Below are 22,923 nucleotides of genomic sequence, written 5' to 3' on the forward strand. Positions count from 1 at the left end.
GGATCCACAAAACACGGATACCGGCCATGTGCATTCCGCATTTTGCGGATCGGATTATTTTTCTCCTGTGTAGAAATGCCTATTCTTATCCGTAATTACGGACAAGAATAGAACATGTTCCATCTTTTTTGCGGAGCCACAGAAGGGGAAGTAAGTTCATTTACAATAATTGCATCCTCATAAGAGGCAGGAGAGCAGCATTTACATCTTCTCTTTATAGGAGCGAGACATCACTACTGCAATCGTACCTCCCCATACAGACTCATTGTTTCTGGGCAGCAGATCCCTGTTTACACAGCTCAATCTGCCATCCAGAAACAATGTTTTAGGTGTTTGCTCATTCTTCGGGTGATTGGCGGCACCGTTAATTACAAATAGTGATTATATTTTAAGAGCAGTTTGCTCTATGAACTCCAGTCAGACAGTAAAGGCCCCTTTACACTGGCCATACATCGGGCGGATAATTGCTGACTAGCGCTTTTAGGAACGCTCCTTAGTGATGATCTGCTGATATACAGGTGCTGGCAATTATCTGATCGGGTAAGGATTGTTTGTGCATTGACCGGAATCATCGTTTGCAGGCAGCAGATCTTGCCATTTAAACAGCTTCTGCTACTAGCAAACGATGATTCTGTATGGGGACAAGCTATGGTATTAGCGATCACTCCTCCCCATACTGTGGAGGAGATCGCTGCATGTAAATGCATCGGTCTCCTCCACTGACGAGCAGACGATTGCCGGGAAGGAACCCTTCTTCCTGACAATCATCTGCTCAATTGAGCAGTGTAAAAGGGGCCTTTAGACAAACATTCAAACGTATCCTATTAACATATTTTTATAGATTTTACAGTATTGGCGAGGAAAAAAAACTGTTTATATATGGATATTACTCTTAAATATGTTGAGTTTTCATTTTATTATTATTATTTTTTTAAATGCATTAAATAAATTAACATTTCCTGTATGCATTTTAAGTTATTAAATTAGATGGCACAACACCTGTACGGTATGGGCTAAGGCTGAACATGGATGAGAAGTACACAGGCCTGAAGAAACAGTTGAGTGAGCTATGTGGTTTGAAGCCTGAACAGATCCTTCTTGCAGAAGTGCATGGATCTAACATTAAGGTAAGTGTTAGTTGTGTTTATCACTTAGTATAGGTTCTTTGATTACCACCAAAAGAGTTGATCTTCTTAGAGAAGCTGAAATGCTTACGTATCAAATTATGGCAGAATTTCATTATTTTAACATATGCCGTAGCTAGAAACCGAGCAGAAATGAAGATCTGATCTATAAGCATTTTCTCCTGTGTGTACAGAATGAAAAACATTGGATTCTATACTGAGTAGAGTCCCAACCAGGGCAGGCCTATGTTGGATGGTGTAATGAACAATACTTTCAGTTGACGCCCCCAAGCCATCCCTCCTGAAGCATTATTTTGTGCCCAAATAATGTAATAAAGCTATTTATAATTTGACATATTTTGGTGACCCTAAGCAAAGTTATGTCTGAGGTCCCCATCACACAGCTAAGCTCTGCCCTATCGTACATCTAATCTCTACTCTGTTGTAGCACCTTACCTGCTAAGCTCTGCTCCTCGGCTCACTAAGCTCTACTCCCAGCATAACAGCGCAGACTGGCCACTATTGCTACCACTCTACGGCTACGAAGGGAATCCACACTCATTGGGCCCCTGTGCAGCTGAACAGGTGGCAGGTCCACCAGTGGTTTAATCGGTTAAAAAATTTTCAGCTGAACACTTGTGGCCAGCAGATGGCCTCCTGGTCTCTGGGGCTCCTAGTATTTGCATGTTGGTTAATTCCTCCCTTGTGTACACATAACCATATTATAAAGTACTAAAAAGTTACCAAAAAAATTCTGTCTAACCAGTAAACTAGGGGATGTTGCTGAGCACCAACCGTGGGATAGGGAGTACAAGGCCTTGTTGGCCAGGTTATCTGGGCTAGTGACGCATCGGTCACACACCAAAGAGCCTGGCCATGATTCCAATTCTCAGATCTCCACCAATATATATTATCCCCTTTGCTATAATAATATATTGATGCTTGTTTTATGCTGGAAAACAACTTTATAGGTAATCTCCATTTTTTGCTGCTGCCATCAAGCAATCTTAATATATACAATGCCTTCAAGGCTCCCATGCACATTTAGGTCTATTTTTTAGCAGGATCAGACAACTTAAAGGGCTTCTGTCACCCCCCAAAAGTCATTTTTCATTTTTGGGCTAATTAAAATCCTTATATTAGTGCTCCAATATATAATGCTCTTACCTTTTTCTCTGGCTTAGTTTCTTTAAAAACCGCACTTTTATAATATGTTAATTACCTCGCTACCAGCAAGTAGGGCGGTTACTTGCTGGTAGCCGCCGCATCCTCCTTTCAAAAAAACGCCCCCTCCTCCTGTTGATTGACAGGGCCAGCAAGCGCTCTCCTCCTCCGGCTGGCCCTGTCAGCATTTCAAATCCCGCGCCTGCACCTTATGTGTCTTCATTCGGCGCAGGCGCTCTGAAAGAAGGACACTCGCTTCCTCAGCACTCCCTCAGTGCGCCTGCGCTGATGATGTCACCTCTAAACCCGAAAGAGAAGACGTCATCGGCGCAGGCGCACTGAGGAAGTGCTGAGTAAGCGAGCGTCCTTCTCTCAGAGCGCCTGCGCCGAATGAAGACACGTAAGGCGCAGGCGTGGGATTTGAATTGCAGACAGGGCCAGCCGGAGGAGGAGAGCGCTTGCTGGCCCTGTCAATCAACAGGAGGAGGGGGCGTTTTTTTGAAAGGAGGATGCGGCGGCTACCAGCAAGTAACCGCCCCACTTGCTGGTAGCGAGGTAATTAACATATTATAAAAGTGTGGTTTTTAAAGAAACTAAGCCACAGAAAAAGCTAAGAGAACTATATATTGAATAATCGCACTATACGGATTTTAATTAGCCCAAAAATGAAAAATGACTTTTGGGGGGTGACAGAATGTGGAATGTGGAAGAAGGCCTCCCGTCTCTCTTCCAACATCATCTTCAGGTGAGAAGAGTATCTGGTTATTGAATTTCAACAACTTGTCCTACTGTTCTCCAGGTAGATTAGCCACAGTTAGCAGCTTTATTCGCTCTCCGCATTGACAACTCATACATGCATGGCTGAACCAAGTCTATTTGGAGAAATCGGCAGAGATGGCTATCTGGTGTACAAGCTTTCGACCAGCAGTTTTTAAGGCTGTATGGGCACCTGTGTGTTCACCTATGTATGGGAACAGCTATGTGTTCCTCTAATTTTATAAGCCTGAATGCATTTCTTGTGTGTGTATATGCATATATATATATGTGTGTGTTTTGGTTAACACATTTATGACCTCACACATTGTTTTACTTCCACATGCTTAACCTCATTTTTCATGACGTATTCAGTCTACGTTCTTGCAAATAATGGTCCAACCAGCTTTTTGCTTCTTTGTCCTAATCAAGCAAATCTCCTAATCTTATCACGTAGAAATGAATTAGAACACTCAATATATGCACTGAATTGGTTGTTTCTCATTTTGATACAGTAAATGTCTTTCCCCACTGCATGTAATACACAGCAGTCATGTTCACAGAAGTTAATTGGGGATGAATCTGTTAGAGAATAGAGTGCAGCACTTTAGCACAGCACACTTGTCCATTATGACCTGATTACTGGTAGTAATGCTCTGTGCTGTGCCCATCACAAACATGGCAATGTATGGTCTCCTTTATACTACAATCATTGTACCATGTCCGTTCATACCAACGTAGTCCACTACAGGAGGAATTAGCACCGTCTCATTCTAACTCTTTTTATTTGTAGAACTTTCCTCAGGATAACCAGAAAGTACGGCTGTCAGTGAGTGGTTTTCTCTGTGCTTTTGAGATACCGATTCCTGGATCTCCTACATCAGCCACAAGCCCCACACAACAAGGTGCTTTATAGTCAGCATAACCTTAATAAAGGGTACAAGCATACGGTAATGGTTGTAGAAATGTTTTGTCTTGAAAACTTTTGTAATAAATAAAAATAATAAAAAATGTATTAGAAAGGAAATATATATTTTTTTCAGAATTTTCAGTTTTTCCTTAAATATTTATTTTCAACAAATATTTTATATCCATCATCTAATGGCACACAAGAAAGGTCTAAGGTGTCCCGTAAAATAATAATATCAATTACATGTAGGCTGGCTCAGAAATGAGTCAGTTAGTTGCAGTTAGATAGGCCCATTGCTACAACTAAAAAAATGTTTCAGCCCAACATATGCCACATGGAAACTGTTGTAGCAAATGCTCCCCCATGTAAAGCCTATGTGTACTGGTAGCCATACACGCAGGCGTAGAGTGAACCTAGCCTTAGTTTGTAGGGTCCCATAGTGGCCCAGTGGTTAGCACTGTTGCCTAGGAAGATTGGGTTACATCTGTATGCATGTTCTCCCTGTATCTATGTTATTATCGGGAATGTACCTCTGTACTATATTGGTGTGGGAAAATATGTTTTTGATTGATTGTAAAACAGTTCACATTACACCAAATGTAGTTGTTTATAATGAGCTTTGCTGAGTCCATGAAATGTTCCGTTAAAGGGGTTAAAATTTTTAATCCAGATTAATAGTGAAGCAGATTTAACCAGATAATTTTGAGCTTGTTCTCCAATTTGCAGATTCCAGCACAGTGCCATCATCCAATGGACCACAGAGTTTCATGCCAAATGGAGGACTGAGTCGGCCACCAGTAATCCCCAATGGGATGCCAAATACTGTAGTGCCATGTGGGACAGAGAATACTGTGGGGAATGGGGTACTCAATGGGCATATCTCTGTCCACCCAGATGGCCCTTTTATAGGCTATATCATTGCTATTCATCGAAAAATGGTAAGATTACACCTGTTATGCAAGAAGAAAATCCTATTTATCCTCAGATAACTGCACTGTGTTAAAGGGGTTGTCTCATAAGAGACATAACCTTTAAGAATGAAACTGTCACAGTGATCACCTGGTCCCACACATATGACCTACTTGCAAACAGCAAATTTTTGAGACTCTCGTATCTTGTTGCATCTATTCTCGATGGCTGTCCATATAATACAAGGATGGCTCATGTCCACCAGAATGAGAGAGTAGCTAACTGTTTTGACTCATGGAGATGCCTCCAAAGCTAGGATCCCCCTCTATGATTTCTGTACAAGAAAGACAAGACAAACCCTTCGATGAACATGAGATGCTCACTAAAACTGGCCATAGATAACAGCAAAAAACTAACAATTATTGAAAGCAAAAAAAAATGGTCGACTCTGACTGATGGAAATCTTAATGAGTCTGAACGCTTAAGGGCATATTTACCAAGACATACATTTTATATGCCAAACTTAGTCAAAAGTCCATTGGAGTAAGATGCCCCATATTTATGGTACAGAAGAGAGTCCCAAAATGCCTAATACTATCTATCTATCTATCGATCAAGAAAAGAGGCAGAATTCCAGAATTCTTGAGTGCTGCCTCTTTTCGGGTTATTTGGATTATCCGGGACTTTAAGGCAATGGTCTTGGAGGAATTGCACCCATTGGCTGCTGATTTTTCTCTGTTCAGTTTCTGTCTATGTAATCTATTTTATCTATTTATCTTTTCTATCTTATCATATCTACTTAATCTTTTTTATCATATCTATCTCCTAGATTACACTTAAATTTGCCCGTTGCCACAAACTCTAAACTTTTATTTTCGCTGCTTCACTTCCATTATGGGTTGACTTGTATCTCTATTGCTCTTACCTGTTTTGCGGTTTCTTTATTTTAGATGAGAACAGAGCTGTATTTTCTATCATCTCAAAAAAATCGTCCAAGCCTATTTGGGATGCCTCTAATAGTTCCATGCACTGTACATACCAGGAAGAAAGATTTGTATGATGCAGTATGGATCCAGGTCTCCAGACTTGCAAGTCCTCTTCCACCACAAGAAGCAAGTAACCATGCACAAGACTGGTACGTTTATACAATGAATAATTTAAGGCCAAATTAAAAAAGAAGATGGGTAGTAATGATACTAGAGTTACCTTCCAGGAAAGGACCTAAAGAGCCTCTTAATCAAAAGAAACCAGCAGCACAGGAACAATCAAAATAAAATCACATTGCACGCCTTGGTCCACAAGTCACTTTTCAACAAAAAATGGAGCTAGAGGCAGCATACAAAGTCAGTGAGGCTTTAACTTGTGGAAGTGCTACCTAGAACCCCATTTCTTAAAAACCTCCTGTGTGCTTTATTGTGAGTTCACATACTGAAGAATTGCATCTTAGAGTAAAGTACAGCTCACAAGGATTAGGTTTTGAAGCCCCCTATTTGGAATACCCATCCACATGTAGCGACAAAAAAAATCATTTACTGCTGAATTCGCCATTTGCAGTACTTAATGTGGAATATGCAGCAAAATCTGCATGTAACACCGATTTGCAGTGATATCCACAGGGGAAAAAGTTTGCTAAATGTGGAGTTAAGGGTATATTAGAGCGGTCGTTGGCGATCATCTTGCAGTCTAATACTGCCTCAGTTTGCCCGATGAATGAGCAAATTCAGAGCTGTGTAGTCACGATCTGCAGCTGGCACACCGCTGTCCTGCATGGGGACGAGCAATGGGATAGCTTCCCCATGCTGCGGAGGACATCACTGCATATAATAGCAGCGGTGTTCTCTCCTAGATATCTGGCGACTGCTTCCCTCCCTACAATCGCTTGCAGCTTCGGGGTGTCTAATACACCCTTTAATAAGAATGAAATTTACACTTGTGTGTATTAGACACCCCGATGCTGCAAGCGTTCCCTCCTGTCAGTCTCCAGATAGCTAGCAGAGCACACCGCTGCTATTACATGCAGCGATGTCCTCCGCAGCATGGGGAGGAGCGATCGCTATGCCATTGCTTGTCCTCATGCAGGAGAGTGGTGTGCCGGCGGCAGATGGTGATTACACAGCACAATCTGCCGCCAGCAAATCCAGATCTTTCAGCATGCTGAAAGATCTGAATTGCCCAATGAGTGTTTGCTCGTTCATCGGGCAATCGGAGGTAGTATCAGCCATAGGAACGCTCGTTAGCAATTATCGGGCAGAAAATCTGCCCATGTAATACACCCTTTAGTTACAGCTCAGAACGCATCAGATCTCAGCAGTACATTAGAGCGGCTGAGGCAAAAGAAGGAAGAGCTCGAAAGTAGCTTCTCAGGATACAAACATACATACAGATCACATCAAACTCTCTCCGCCATCCAGATGGCTTAGTCACAGCAGCTCCATCTAAGACACTGGCTTCTATGGTCATGGGATACAGCCACAGCAAAGATTTGTCTCAGTTTTGAGCCATCTGTAAGTTGCAGAGCAGTGAGGCTGACGCCGATCAGCGGTTTGAAGAGGCTGCTGAGTTCACCGGAGCTCTGGTGATCGCTGCGTTTCTTCACAGCTTTCACTTGAACCAGACTGAGCTGCACCTAGGCCATGTGACTGAGGTACTGTGACGTCACCGACCTAGGAAGATGCCTAAGTGCTCATGGATCGATGCGGCCTCTTCCAACAGCTGATTGGCAGGGGTCCCCCGCCGATCTGATATTGATGAGCTGTCCTGAGGATAGGTTACCAATATTCAATTCCCGCATAACCCCTTTAAACCTTTGCTACACCACGTAACGTAGGATTTCTTCTTCCCCTCCTCTTCCCCAGTAAGTACTTCCATCATTGGGGGAAGCATACCTAAAGACTCAATTTATGACAAAAGCAATTTTTTTTTTTTATATATATATCTTTATTTCAAATGAAGCCATTTAACAAATTCCAGAAAACTTTAATATAGAAATAAAATCTAATATCCCACACACCAATCTTTTTATTGCAAAGCCAGCCAGGAGAGTGAAAACAAAGTGGAGGGAAAAACAAATTATATCCACAACCTCATATCCTCATCCATTGATGTAAGGGATTCTTACTTTGATAATATATTTTTTCATGACTTTTAACTTTATTCGCCAAGGATGCCCAAAATCTTACTCTGCTTACATTTTAAAGTTGTGAAAGTTAAGAAGTGTCTTAACTAGTGACAGATTTAAACGCACAGTAAAGGGATGTCTTAGCCACTAGCAAGGCCTTTCTTGACACTTAAAGGTGTTTTGCAGTGTCGGCATACAGTAGTAGGTCATCAGTATGAGATCAGCGGGGCTTGTCCCAGCTCTGCATCCTCTTCATGCTGTCTACATGGTAGCGGTGGTGCAGTCTAATTACAGCATCCTCTTCCGTTCATTTAAATGGGATGATCAGCTGTAATTACGCCACTGGTGATGTAGGCAAATATTTTTTTCTATGTGTATTAGGAAAATGGGATAAATATACAGCGCACATCATTCAACTAATCTTATCCTTTACAGCGATGACAGTATGGGATATCAGTATCCGTTCACGCTCAGAGTGGTGCAAAAAGATGGGAATTCCTGTGCGTCATGCCCATGGTACAGGTAAATAATGAACGCTTACCTTTATGTTCTTGAACGGTATGTTAGACATCTTCTTAGTGTGGAGAGAACAAATCTGACTTGACTGCCAGGAACAATACCTGTTCAGAGTTTCCGCTACCTATACGGTGTGTATATACTGTACGGATTCATTTGGTGTCACAATTAAAGAGTAACTGTCAGTAATGTTGACCGATATTTGGTAGAGGACATGCTAGTTGGCCATCCTGTTTGAAATAAATGCCTGATAACCAGTATGTACAATGAACGTACAGACATCTGCTACTCTTCCAATATTCCATTGTATTGAATGGTCTTCTCATTAATCCCAATCTAGGTTTTGCAGGGGATGTAAAATTGACTGTACGGAAGACCGTGCCTACATTGGTAATGCTTACATTGCTGTAGATTGGGATCCCACAGCTCTGCATCTTCGTTATCAGACATCACAAGAAAGGGTAAGAAAAATGAGTAACCGGAAAATGCATTTCTGGTTCTTTAGACTTTATCATGGGTTTCAGTGAATTTGCAGTGATCAAAGGATTTGGCGAATATATCAGCTGAAGTATTTGTCTTCAGTCATCAGATCTAAAACCATGATGTCGCAAGATGGCCTTGTATTCCCATCCCAAATCAAAATGCCTCTCTTATGTGGCGGCCTGAGGTGACTGGGGTTAAGAAACCAGTAGGTTTGGGCTGTGCTGTTTTCATAACTCCTGTGTAAGGGTATGCTTCTGTAACTCCCATTCACTTGTATAGGAGGTATGGAAAGACTGTAGTACAAGCTAGTCTACGATTTCTGTAACCCTTGCCACCTTTGGCTGCTCCATAGCACAGTTATTCAATCGGAATACTAAGGGTGACTTCACACAACATCATTAGTTTCCATTGCTCTTCTCTGTTAGAGGAGCAGAACAATGAAAATAACAGAATTGCTGGATTCTGCACATAACTGACCTGCATGAAGCAAAACACGTCCCCTATAAGTGGAGAAAAAAGTTATTTCTCTCTACTGTTTTTGATGGAATCTACAATGAAGGCCCTGAACGAACCTTTGTACGCAGATGTGAACAAGATCTAAGAAAGATTTTGTCTGTTGTGGAGGTGGTTTCTCCACCTTTTTGTACATTTGTTGTACTTTTTGTATTTAACCCCTTCCCGACTGCCATACGGCTATATACGTGCTAATTACACATGCCCCCGTGCAGCTAGCACGTGTATAGACGTCATGAGACGTCTAGCACGTGTATAGACGTCGGAGATCGATCCGATTGGTTAGTCTGTGCAGACTAACCAATCAGATCGCGGCTGTGTAAAAGTGCCTGTTTTAGGCTCTGATCTGCATTCTGCAGATGAGAGCCTGAATTCAGGCAGTGTGTGCTCCTTGGGCCCCATCTGTGCGCACCCCTGAACACCCCTCGGGCGCCCTGCCTCCAACCGCTTTACCGGCCATGCGCTCTCCCTTCCGGCATCTGTGCTGCGCTCTCACTTCCGGCATCTGTGCCCTCCTGCCCCCATCCATGATGTCTGCTCCCATGAGTTTCCTCTGCCCCATCTTTGTCCCCATTCCTCACCTATGCCCTCTGCCCCTGCCGCGGTCACCCTGCTGTATGTGATGTTCCTGAGCTGCCGCCATCAGCAGCGAGTGTCAGCGGCATCCATGGGGTCAATAGAGGGAGGGGGCGCTTTGCAAAGGTGTCCAGTGTTGCCATCTATCAGGAAACCTGATAGTACTAGACTTTGCAATGCAAGAGCATTGCAAAGTACAGTACAGCCATCAGCTCCACTGAATCTTCAAGATGCAAGTGGGACTTGATAAAAAAAAAAGTGTGAAAAAAAAAGTTAAAAATAAATAAATACAAATGTAAATGAAAATAAATAAAAAATTACCTTTTCCTATATCCGCTCATTTATAAGAGATTAAAAAAATAGAAAAAATAAATAAACTACACATATTGTGCATCACCGCGTCTGTAACAACCGGGTCTATAAATATATCACATGATCCATCCCGTGCGATAAACACCATTAAAAGAAAAAAAAAAACAGTGTAAAAAAAATAATTCTATTTTTGTCACCTTACATCACAAAAAGTGCAACACCAAGCGATCAAACAGGCTTACGTCCCACAAAATGGTAGCAATAAAACCGTCACCTTATCCCGCAAAAAATGAGCCCCTACATAAGAAAATCGCTTAAAAAATAAAAAAAACTATAGCTCTTAGAACATGGAGACACTAAAACATCATTTTTTTTGTTTCAAATATGCTATTATTGTGTTAATTTAAAAAAGTATACATGTTAGGTATCGCCGCGTCCATAACATCCAGCTCTATAAAAATATCACATGACCTAACCCCTCAGCTGAACACCGTAAAAAAAAAAAAAATAGTTGCAAAAAAAGCCATTTTTTGTCACCTAGCATCACATAAAGTGCAACAGTAAGCGATCAAAAGGCATATGCCTCCCAAAATAGTACTAATCAAACCGTCACCTCAATCTGCAAAAAATTAGACTCTTCCTAAGACAAGTCAAAAAATAAAAAAGCTATGGCTCTCAGACTATGGAGACACTAAAACATCATTATATTTGTTTCAAAAATGCTATTTTTGTGTCAAACTTAAATAAATAAGAAAAAGTATACATATTAGGTATTGCCACGTCTGTAACAATCTGCTCTATAAAAATGTCACATGACCTAACCCCTCAGGTGAACACTAAAAATAAATAAATAAAAACTGTTCCAAAACAGCCAATTTTTTGGTCACCTTGCCCCATAAAGTGTAATAATTAATGATCACAAAATCATATGTAGCCAAAAATGGTATCAATAAAAACTCTTCCAACTCTTCCTGCAAAAAACAAGCCCCCACACAAGACGAGACACAAAAACATAATTTTCTTTTCAAAAATGCTTTATTATGTAAAACTGAAACAAACAAACAAAGTAGACATATTTGATATCATTGCGACCGTAACTACTTGGTATATAAAAATAGCACATGATCTACCCTGTCAGATGAATGTTGTAAAAAATAAAAACAGTGGCAAAACTTTACCTTGCCTCACAAAAAACGTAATATAGAACAATTTAAAATCGTATGTACCCTGAAAAAGTACCAATAAAACTGGCACCTTATGCCCTAGTTTCCAAAATGGGGTCACTTTTTGGGAGTGTCTACTGTAAGGGTGCATCAGGGGGGCTTCAAATGGTACATGGTGTCTAAAAACCAGTCCAGCAAAATCTGCCTTCCAAAAACCATATGGCGCTCCTTTCCTTCTGCGCCCTGCCGTGTGCCCTTACATCAGTTTACGACCACATGTGGGGTGTTTCTGTAAACCGCAGAATCAGGGTAATAAATAATGAGTTTTGTTTGGCTGTTAACCCTCGATGTGTTAAAGAAAAAAATGGATTTAAAAATGTAAAATCTGCCAAAAAGTGAAATTTAGAAATTTCATCTGCATTTTCCTTTAATTCTTGTGGAACACCTAAAGGGTTAACAACGTTTGTAAAATCAGTTTTGAGTAACTTGAGGGGTGTAGTTTCTGAAATGGGGTCCTTTATGTGGGGTTTCCACTATGTAAGCCCCACAAAGTGACTTCAGAACTGAACTGGTCCTTAAAAAAGTGGTTTTCGAAATTTTCTTAGAAATTTTAAGAATTGCTTCTAAAGTTCTAAGCCTTCTAACGTCCTAAAAAAATAAAATAACATTTACAAAATGATGCACACATAAAGTAGACATATGGGGATTGTAAAGTAATAAATATTTATGAGGTATCACTTTCTGTTTTAAAAGCAAATTGAAATTTTGAAAATTGCTAATTTTTCTAAATTTTCATAAATTTGGGATTTGTTTATATATAAAGGTGAAATATATTGACTTAAATTTATGACTGTCACGAGAAAATCTCAGAATGGTTTGGATAAGTAAAAGCATTCCAGTTATTACCACATAAAGTGACACATGTCAGATTTGCAAAATTTAGACCTGGTCACGGGGGCATCAATGACCCTTTGGTCATGAAAGGGTTAATGTATGTTCAAAAAAACCTCAAACAAATCTGATTTAAAATAAAAAGAAAGATTTTGTCATTGCATTCACCATAGTTCATAGATAGGTTTGAAGAGTAAATAGATTTTGTATGGAGCCCTTTCTTACTCCTTTTATTTTTAAAGTAGGTTCTGATGAAAATGTATCTTATTCATTTCCATCCCATGAAACGAAGTGCAAATTAAGATATTCCTTAGATAAAAATAATCATGTTTCCAATTAGAACAGTTTAACAAAAAATGTATAGATCAAGCAATATAGAAATTATCTCCTTAGATCAGGCATCCTCAAACTGCGGCCCTCCAGCTGTTGCAAAACTACAACTCCCAGCATGCCCGAACAGCCTACAGGTATCAGCCTACAGCAGGGCATTGTGGGAGTTGTAGTTTTACAACAGCTGGAGGGCCGCAGTTTGAGGATGCCTGCCTTAAATTGACGTCTCCTGCTGTTTCTTCTGTACGACCCTTCGCATGTCCATTTGGTAATGTTTTTGCTGGAGGACACGAATGTGCAGATAGACGGTTTGTGCGTCTTAGGCTACTTTCACACTAGCGTTAAAGTTTTCCAGTATTGAGTTCCTTCATAGGTGTTCTATACCGGAAAAAAACGCATCAGTTTTAGGCCTCCTGCACACGAACGTTGTGTGCACCCGTGGCCGTTGTGCCGTTTTCCGCTTTTTTTCACGGACCCATTGACTTTCAATGGGTCCGTGGAAAAATCGGAAAATGCACCGTTTTGCAGCCGCATCCGTGATCCGTGTTTCCTGGCCGTGAAAAAAATATGACCTGTCCTATTTTTTTCACGGCCAACGGTTCACGGACCCATTCAAGTCAATGGGTCCGTGAAAGAACACGGATGCACACAAGATTGGCATCCGTGTCCGTGATCCGTGGCCGTAGGTTAGTTTTTATACAGACGGATCCGAAGATCCGTCTGTATAAAAGCTTTTTCAAAGCTGAGTTTTCACTTCGTGAAAACTCAGAACCGACAGTATATTCTAACACAGAAGCGTTCCCATGGTGATGGGGACGCTTCTAGTTAGAATACACTACAAACTGTGTACAAGACTGCCCCCTGCTGCCTGGCAGCACCTGATCTCTTACAGGGGGCCGTGATCAGCACAATTAACCCCTTCAGGTGCGGCACCTGAAGGGGTTAATTGTGCTGATCACGGCCCCCTGTAAGAGATCAGGGCTGCCAGGCAGCAGGGGGCAGACCCTCCCCCCCCTCCCCAGTTTAAATATCATTGGTGGCCAGTGCGGCCCCCCCCCCCTCCCTCTATTGTAATTATTCGTTGGTGGCACAGTGTGCGCCCCCCCCCCCCCCTCCCTTCCTCTATTGTAATAATTCGTTGGTGGCACAGTGTGCGCCCCCCCCCCTCCCTCCCTCTATTGTAATAATTCGTTGGTGGCCAGTGTGCGCCCCCCATCGCCCCCCCCCCTCCCTCTATAGCATTAACAACATTGGTGGCCAGTGTGCGGCCTCCCATCTCCCCCCCCCCCCCCCCCCCCCCCATCATTGGTGGCAGCGGAGTTCCGATCGGAGTCCCAGTTTAATCGCTGGGGCTCCGATCGGTAACCATGGCAACCAGGACGCTGGTTGCCATGGTTACTTAGCAATAGTACAATAGTAGAAGATTCATACTTACCGGCTGCTGCGATGTTCGTGTCCGGCCGGGAGCGCCACCTACTGGTAAGTGTCATTGCTAAATGAACTGTCACTTACCAGTAGGAGGAGCTCCCGGCCGGAAGCAGACATCGCAGCTCCCAGGTAAGTATGAATCACTACTGCTAGTAACCCGCTGCCACCAATGATGGGGGGGGGGGGCTAGATGGGAGGCCGCACACTGGCCACCAATGTTGTTAATGCTATAGAGGGAGGGGGGCCAATGGGGGGCGCACACTGTGCCACCAACGATTACAATAGAGGGAGGAGGGGGGGGGGGCGCACACTGTGCCACCAACGAATTATTACAATAGAGGGAGGAAGGGGGGGGGGCGGGGGGGCGCACACTGTGCCACCAAGGAATTATTACAATAGAGGGAGGAAGGGGGGGGGGGCTGCACTGGCCACCAATGATATTCAAACTGGGGAGGGGGGAGGGGGGGGTCTGCCCCCTGCTGCCTGGCAGCCCTGATCTCTTACAGGGGGAGATGATAGCACAATTAACCCCTTCAGGTGCGGCACCTGAAGGGTTAATTGTGCTGATCACAGCCCCCTGTAAGAGATCGGATGCTGCTAGGCAGCAGGGGGCAGTCATGTACACAGTTTGTAGTATATTCTAACTAGAAGCGTCCCCATCACCATGGGAACGCCTCTGTGTTAGAATATACTGTCGGAAATGAGGTTTCACGATCTAACTCATATCCGACAGTATATTCTAACATAGAGGCGTTCCCATGGTGATGGGGACGCTTCAAGTTAAAATATACCATCGGATTGGAGAAAACTCCGATCCGATGGTATAAAAGGGACTCCAGACTTTACATTGAAAGTCAATGGGGACGGATCCGTTTGAAATGGCACCATATTGTGTCAACGTCAAACGGATCCGTCCCCATTGACTTTCAGGACGGATCCGTTTGGCTCCGCACGGCCAGGCGGACACCAAAACGACTTTTTTTTCATGTCCGTGGATCCTCCAAAAATCAAGGAAGACCCACGGACGAAAAAACGGTCACGGATCACGGAAAAACGGGACCCGTTTTTGCGGACCGCAAAAAAATACGTTCGTGTGCAGGAGGCCTTATCCTAATGCATTCTGAATGGAAAGCAATCCGTTGAGTATGCATCAGGATATCTTCCATTCCGTCCCTTTTACGGTATTTGGCCGGAGAAAATACCGCAGCATGCTGCGGTATTTTCTCCCGCCAAAATTCCGGAACACTTGCCGGATCCGGCATTAATTTCCATTGAAATGTATTGATGCCGGATCCGGTACCAAGTGTTCATGAAATTGCCGCATTGACGGATCCGGTTTTCCGGTCTGTGCATGCACAGCCCTTTAAAAATGTGAAAAAAATAAATACCGGATCCGTTTTTTCCGCATGACACCGGAGAGACGGATCTGGGGTTTCAATGCATTTGTCAGACGGATCCGGAAACAAATGATATCTGTTTGCATACAAATTTCCGTATCCGGCAGGCAGTTCCGGCAACGCTAGTGTCCCACTTCCCACTGTCTCTCCTGTTTTTCGTGGCATGGAGCAGAAAAGGGTGAACAGGAACGTATGGCAAAATGATATAGTGTGCAAGTTACAGACTCAACAGTTGCTATTATTACACTTTGGGAGCATTGACGATCAAAGAGTGTCATGACACAACCCCTTTAAAGTGAAACTTCAGTTTTTAGCCAACCCCAAGGAACTTTGTATGTTCTTCTAGTTTTACCTGCCAGTATGTTTTCAGTTAGAAACCTCTTTTTGTGCTGGCCATGGCAACATGACATCTGAGCAGCATAGGAGTAATAGGATAAGAACATGCATTATAGTAGATTATGAACTTCTAAAAGCACTATGGTTCACAGTTTATACTTTTTTTCATACTTAAACGTTTTTTATTTTTTCTTCAAGACATTCCAGCCATAAGAAAGTAAATGTTTCTTTCTTTTTTCCGGTCCAGATTGTGGAAGAGCATGAGAGCGTTGAACAGAGCCGTAGAGCGCAAGCAGAGCCCATTAACCTTGATAGTTGTCTCCGCGCCTTCACCACAGAGGAGGAGCTGGGAGAGGATGAAATGTATTATTGTTCCAAATGTAAAACCCATTGTTTAGCTACAAAGAAACTTGACCTGTGGAGGCTCCCTCCAATTCTGGTACTTTTTGTTTTTATTCTATTAAATTTTTTTGTTCTTTTCAGGAAGAGCCAACAGATCTACATTATTTCTAGGGGTACACTCCTTATCATTTTATTCATATTTTTATGTGTGGATGTCAGGAGTGAAAGTACTGTTTGCATTGGTCAATCTTTCTTCGTTAAAAGGGTTGTCCGGGCTACAGATATTAATGACCTATCGAAGGATAAGTGGGAGTGCAGCATTGGGCAGTTTTGGGCAGCATTCACTGGAATGGGAGCTGAGCTGCAGGATCTGGACACAGCCATTACATTGTGATCCATACACTGTATAATGTCCAGCTGGCCAAAACTTAGGTCATCAATATCTCTAGCTCGGACAACGCCTTTAACGGATCAGCCAGGCCCAGAGAAATATTGACCAATGCAAATAGTACTTACTTATTATATTTTTGGTTATGTGTTAAAATTTGAACCTAAAACTACTCACACAAAAAATATTTTAATCACTGACTTGTTATATCATAGGACCGGAGCCTTTTTCTGTAAAGTTGCATACATAGGCACAATATCCTTATATGTTTTTTTATATTTATTATTTTATTTTGGTCATAGATTATCCACTTAAAGAGGTTCCAGTTTGTGAATGGTCGATGGATAAAGTCTCAAAAAATTGTCAAATTTCCCCGTGAGAAGTTTGACCCGAGTGCCTTTTTGGTACCTCGAGGGCCAGTACAGTACCTGAAAAGGAAACCAGGACTTAAGTGCAATGATCAAGCAGAAAGCCGCTCAACGCAGGGAGACCTGAAGAAACATGAACTGGCAAACCTTAGTCCTGCTGGAGATGGGGATGCACTTGGGAAAATTCAGCCTGTAATCAGTTCTTCCACTGCAAATAGTAAAGGTATGGAAAAATATTTAAAATAAAAATCAGTAGTAATAGGCTACTTTCACACCTGCGTTAGGTGTGGATCCGTCTGGTATCTGCACAGACGGATCCGCACCTATAATGCAAACGCTTAGATCCGTTCAGAACGGATCCGTTTGCATTATCATGAACAAAAAAAAAAAAAAACGGGGGACGGATCCGTTTGAAAATTGAGCCATATAGTGTCATCTTCAAACGGGTCCGTCCCCATTGACTTACATTGTAAGTCTGGACGGATCCGTTTGCCTCCGCACGGCCAGGCGGACACCCGAACGCTGCAAGCTGCGTTCAGGTGTCCGCCTGCTGAGCGGAGGACAAACGGAGCCAGACTGATGCATTCTGAGCGGATCCGCATCCACTCAGAATGCATTAGGGCTGGACGGATCCGTTCGGGGCCGCTTGTGAGAGCCTTCAAACGGAGCTCACAAGCGGAGCCCCGAACGCTAGTGTGAAAGTAGCTATACAAGTTAATAATGCAGAGGTCTAAACACACATGTGTGTGCCTGCTCATTCCAGTTTCAGCAAATACATGTTTTTGTATATGCTCTCTGTATCAATTGTTCACAGTTTTCAAGATCTTTGCTTGCAACTTTTAATATTTGCTCCTTGGTCACGTGGTGGCCACACTGGTGCTTGGCTTGTAAGTGTCACCAGTGTGTCCATGACATGACCAGGACAGATTTGTAAACAATAATGTGTTCTATTGAGTAGCCGGAAGCAGAGGTTTAGAAAAACTGTGAGAAATTGTTACAGAAAACATTTAAGAAAAATGGAAAACTTTTCATATACTCAGAATAATGCTTTGTTCACATTTGAGGCTCTGTCACAGATTCCTTCAGATTTCACTGGAAAAATGCTTCTTGCAGCACAAAAAACAATGGACCTGCGAGACCCATTAAAAATCAGTAGCGTCAATCAGTAAGCCGATCCAGTTATGAATTTGGGTTTCCGCTATAAACAGTGTGAACAGAGCCTAACAGGCTGAAACCGGAATAGGCCTTTAAGGGTGCCTTCACATGTGGCCAATTTTGTTGCAGAAATAAAAAAATTAAAATAAATGGAGCTGATTTTCAGTTGCAGAAATTTCTGCAACAGAATCTGCTGTGTGTGAAGGCACTTAGCAGCACTTTAGCTGGAATGTACATCAACTTTTGACACAACAGTAACTTTTCGCAGTGTCCATTTGTCTACACTGCTGCTTGGGTGCCTGGGGCTGTTTTGGAGCGGGTGCTCCGCTGTCTCCTGTCAACCAAACTCCTGCTCTATTGGCCAGGATTGCTGTGGCCACTCTTGGCTTGATTGCATCAAAAGATTTCTTCGTGACAAGATCGGGGACTAGGAAACTATTGTACAGTCAGTTCTGAGGAACATAAAAATTATCCCAGGGCTCTATGTTCACTTAGCCTGCTGTTAACGCACACAAATGGGGAGATTTATCAAAACTGGTGCAGGGGAAAACTGTCTTAGTTGCCCATAGCAACCAATACGATTCCACCTTTCATTTTACAAAGGAGCTCTGAAATATAAAAGGCTCCATCTGATTGGTTGCTATTGGCAACTAAGCCAGTTTTCCTTTACACCAGTTTTGATAAATCTCGACCGAAGAGTTTTCTAAAAACAACATGTGACTACAGTAGAGACGCAAATCATAATACATTATTCGTTAATAAAGTTGTAAAATAGTATTCCCTTTAAAGCTTTTGTCCCAAGACTTAAATTTATTGCCTATACACAGATTATCACGAGACTCCCGACACCCCAGCCAATCAGCTGTTTTTAGTAGCTGCAGGACCGGAACAACACAGCTCTATACACTGTGTAGTGGCCGTGCCTAGTTACTGCAGCATTGCTCATTCAAGTAAATGGGAGCAGCTCTGCAGTAACTAAGCATGGGCGCCAATGTAGTGTTTCAGTACCTGGGTCTGGTGCCACAAGTCATGAAAACAGCTTGCTGGACTGTTGTCGATCTGAAATAAGTTAGTCCTGGAAAACCCATTTAACAACCCTAGATTGAATTTGTTGAAATTGTGAAATTTGTGTTTTTATGTACTATAATTCTTTTTTTTTTTAACTTGCAGCATCTCCGTTACAAGGAAGGAAAGCTGCTACAAACTCTTCTAGTAAAAACAACAGTCCCAACAATAGCCCAAGAACTTTGGGAAGGGGCAAAGGCCGTCTTCGTTTACCTCAGCTTGGAGGCAAAAAACTCTCAAGCAGTAAAGAAAACTTGGATCAAAGCAAGGACAATGGCTCAGATAATGAAACAAGAGAGACTTTGGATCAGGTAGATTCTAGTAAAGGACATATTTTAGGTGGAAGTCAAACTGAGTTAGCTGCAACTCAGGATTCTCAGGTGGTTTTAACCAATGGACTGACCCATGAGCAGAACATGTGTACCAGTCAGCTTGATAACCACATAGGGGAAGAAGAGGATGTCACTGTTGACCAAAGAGAAGACAACTGTTGTCAGCCTATCTATAACCTTTATGCCATTTCGGTAAGTAAAATCTCTAAATGGTTTCCTTTCCAGATTGTGCAACTTTGAGTGAACAGGAGCTTGTAGCTTTTTTGAAGGAATAGGGAAATACAGCTGCTGTACTGCTCCCTATGTGAAATTGGTGCAGCTTCAGGAGATTCCTGATTGGTCAGAATACATGGTACAGTTTTCCAGTCCCACACCAGAATGAGTCCACCCACTCAGCAGACAAGGGAAAATTTAGAAAAATCAGCAGAAGAAGAAGGGAGAAAATCAGCAGATTAGAGACAAAGGGGCAGATGTATCATAACCCTGCGACGTATACGGTGCGCTTCCGGATCCTATGCCTGATTTATGACAAGGTACGTCTCATCATAAATTAGGCGCAGCAGTCCATGTGTCTGAACTGAAATCTATGAAAGCCCCTGGCTGGCATAGATTTCAGTTTTTTCCACGCCAGAAAACTAGAGTAGAAAATGATAAATGTGGAATATCCCCCTCTCCTCCTTGCCACGCCCCCTTTTTGGGAGAGTGGCGGGTGAAACGGCAGTGCCATTGAAAAAGTCACAAACGTGTAGTTGGTTACTTTTTCACGCCACATAAGGGGCGTATCTTTATGATATATATCTGCCCCAATATTTCCGGCTGCCCTATATTGAAAGCAATTATGCAGCTAATGCAATAAGGAAAAGAGCCTGATATCATACAGTGAGATTTTGCAGGAAAGGGAGGGGGGGGGCTTCAGGAAGGGATATTCTGATCCATCATATGTTTTTTGACTCTGGGACTTCATCAGGAGTGTTACTATCTAGTCTGCAAAAGAAACATCCACATAAATCCATGGGCAGCGGAGGCCTTCTGTTTGTTCTGCAGGTATCTTCGCTGCCTGCTGCACTTTGTATAAATTTTGTAATGTTGAATGGGAATAAATGCATTATACAACATTTTCTTATACACACATGTTCATAGTTACTGCATGTCTGTCTGTGAAAGCTGATGTCTGTGTGTAATAATACCCTGCCCACGGCGTGTGGCATAACGGAATAGGAGCAGTGGTGTCTATCACAACAGTGTCAACCACATTGAGCTGTTTTGCAGTATAAACATATGTTCCTAGGGACAGCACAGCAGTGACCAGTACAGAATAAAGCATGTTTTTTTTTTATTAGTATACTATATTAATCTGTGATTACCGTATTTTTCGCCCTATAAGACGCATCGGCCAATAAGACGCACCTGGGTTTTAGAGGAGGACAATAAGAAAAAAATATTTTTCATTAGACCTCAGATCAGATCATCAATCAGACCCCCAATGTTAATCAGACCTCAGCTCACAGCCCCAATCAGATCCCCAATGTTAATAAGACCTCAGATCAGAGCCCCAATGCCTCAGATCAACCCCCCAAACTTCAGCCATCTATCAGCCCTCATGTCAACCCCCAGCCATCAGCGCAAATAAAATAGAAAAAAACTCTTAACTCTCCTGCACCTGGACGCCACCGCTCCTCACCATTGCGATCAGCTTTATCCTGCTGTCGGCTGTGCTCTGTGACCTGGCACGTACAGTATGAGGTCACGGAGGGCCTCACGCTGTGCGCAGCCCTGCACAGCCGACAGTCATGGACCAGGAAGTGGTGAGCACAGAGCCTTCACCGCTTCCCGGTCCTCCGGTATTAATGAGCGCTTCCATAATGGTAGCGCTTCATTAGTATGCGTCCCATAAGATGCAGGGGCATTCCCCCCCCCCCACTTTGGGGGGGAAAAAGTGCGTCTTATGGGGCGAAAAATACGGCTACTTTATTTTGTGTGAATTATTAGTACATGTGATTGCAGTGAAATTACTTGACTCCAACACTAAATAATACGGAAAGTCTAATAACCTGTGAACAACCTGTCACTTGTTCTAGCACAGAGATTTGATGTGTTAGGAAGTTCTCGTTTAGTAGCAGCTTTGTGTTAACACTTTATTTTTCGCTTTCTCTCCTTTCAACATATGCTGTACCATAGGATTATAAGTCTTCAGCATAGCTATGTATCTGATTTGGATAATATTTAATCTTAAAGAATTTATCCAATACAATAAAAATGTCCCCCAATACGCCGGACCCCTGACAATGAATATACTTACCTGGCTCCCCGCTCCCTGCGCCTCTCCTGGTCCACGCACCGCCGCTGCAGCTTCTCCCGGTGCGCAGATGAAAACATCCAGTTTCAGGGGCGGAGCAGCCAATGGCAGGCAGGGACAGGGACGAGCCTCCCTAGCGTCCCCCTCGATGCTAAGGATGCTCGTCCCCGTCCCCTCCTGCTATTGGCTGCTCGTCCCTTCCCCACCGGATGTTTTCATCTGCTCACGGGGAGAAGCAACAGGACCAGGAGCAACACGGGGAGCCAGGTAAGTACAGTCAGGTCCATAAATATTGGGACATTGACACAATTCTAACATTTTTGGCTCTATACACCACCACAATGGTTTTGAAATGAAACGAGCAAGATGTGCTTTAACTGCAGACTGTCAGCTTTAATTTGAGGGTATTTACATCCAAATCAGGTGAACGGTGTAGGAATTACAACAGTTTGCATATGTGCCTCTCACTTGTTAAGGGACCAAAAGTAATGGGACATAATAATAATAATCATAAATCAAACTTTCACTTTTTAATACTTGGTTGCAAATCCTTTGCAGTCAATTACAGCCTGAAGTCTGGAACGCATAGACCTCACCAGACGCTGGGTTTCATCCCTGGTGATGCTCTGCCAGGCCTCTACTGCAACTGTCTTCAGTTCCTGCTTGTTTTTGGGGCATTTTTCCTTCAGTTTTGTCTTCAGCAAGTGAAATGCATGCTCAATCGGATTCAGGTCAGGTGATTGACTTGGCCATTGCATAACATTCCACTTCTTTCCCTTAAAAAACTCTTTGGTTGCTTTTGCAGTATGCTTTGGGTCATTGTCCATCTGCACTGTGAAGCGCCGTCCAATGAGTTCTGAAGCATTTGGCTGAATATGAGCAGATATTGCCGAAACACTTCAGAATTCATCCTGCTGCTTTTGTCAGCAGTCACATCATCAATAAATACAAGAGAACCAGTTCCATTGGCAACCATACATGCCCACGCCATGACACCATGCTTCTCTGATGAGGTGTTATGCTTAGGATCATGAGCAGTTCCTTTCCTTCTCCA

General features: G+C 42.8%; 1 protein-coding gene across 1 annotated transcript in view; it reads left to right on the forward strand.

The window, feature by feature from the left end:
• The window catches only part of USP32 (ubiquitin specific peptidase 32), a 167,202-nt gene that overhangs the window by 141,457 nt on the left and 2,822 nt on the right, over nt 1–22,923 (forward strand). The window contains 9 exon segments of the mRNA XM_040422276.1: nt 976–1,127; nt 3,835–3,946; nt 4,678–4,889; nt 5,811–5,995; nt 8,414–8,500; nt 8,835–8,955; nt 16,171–16,362; nt 16,956–17,244; nt 19,347–19,765. Of these exon segments, the coding sequence (XP_040278210.1) occupies nt 976–1,127; nt 3,835–3,946; nt 4,678–4,889; nt 5,811–5,995; nt 8,414–8,500; nt 8,835–8,955; nt 16,171–16,362; nt 16,956–17,244; nt 19,347–19,765 (1,769 nt within the window).

This window comes from Bufo bufo, chromosome 3 (genome assembly GCF_905171765.1).
Source record: "Bufo bufo chromosome 3, aBufBuf1.1, whole genome shotgun sequence".
Taxonomy (NCBI): Eukaryota; Metazoa; Chordata; class Amphibia; order Anura; family Bufonidae; genus Bufo; species Bufo bufo.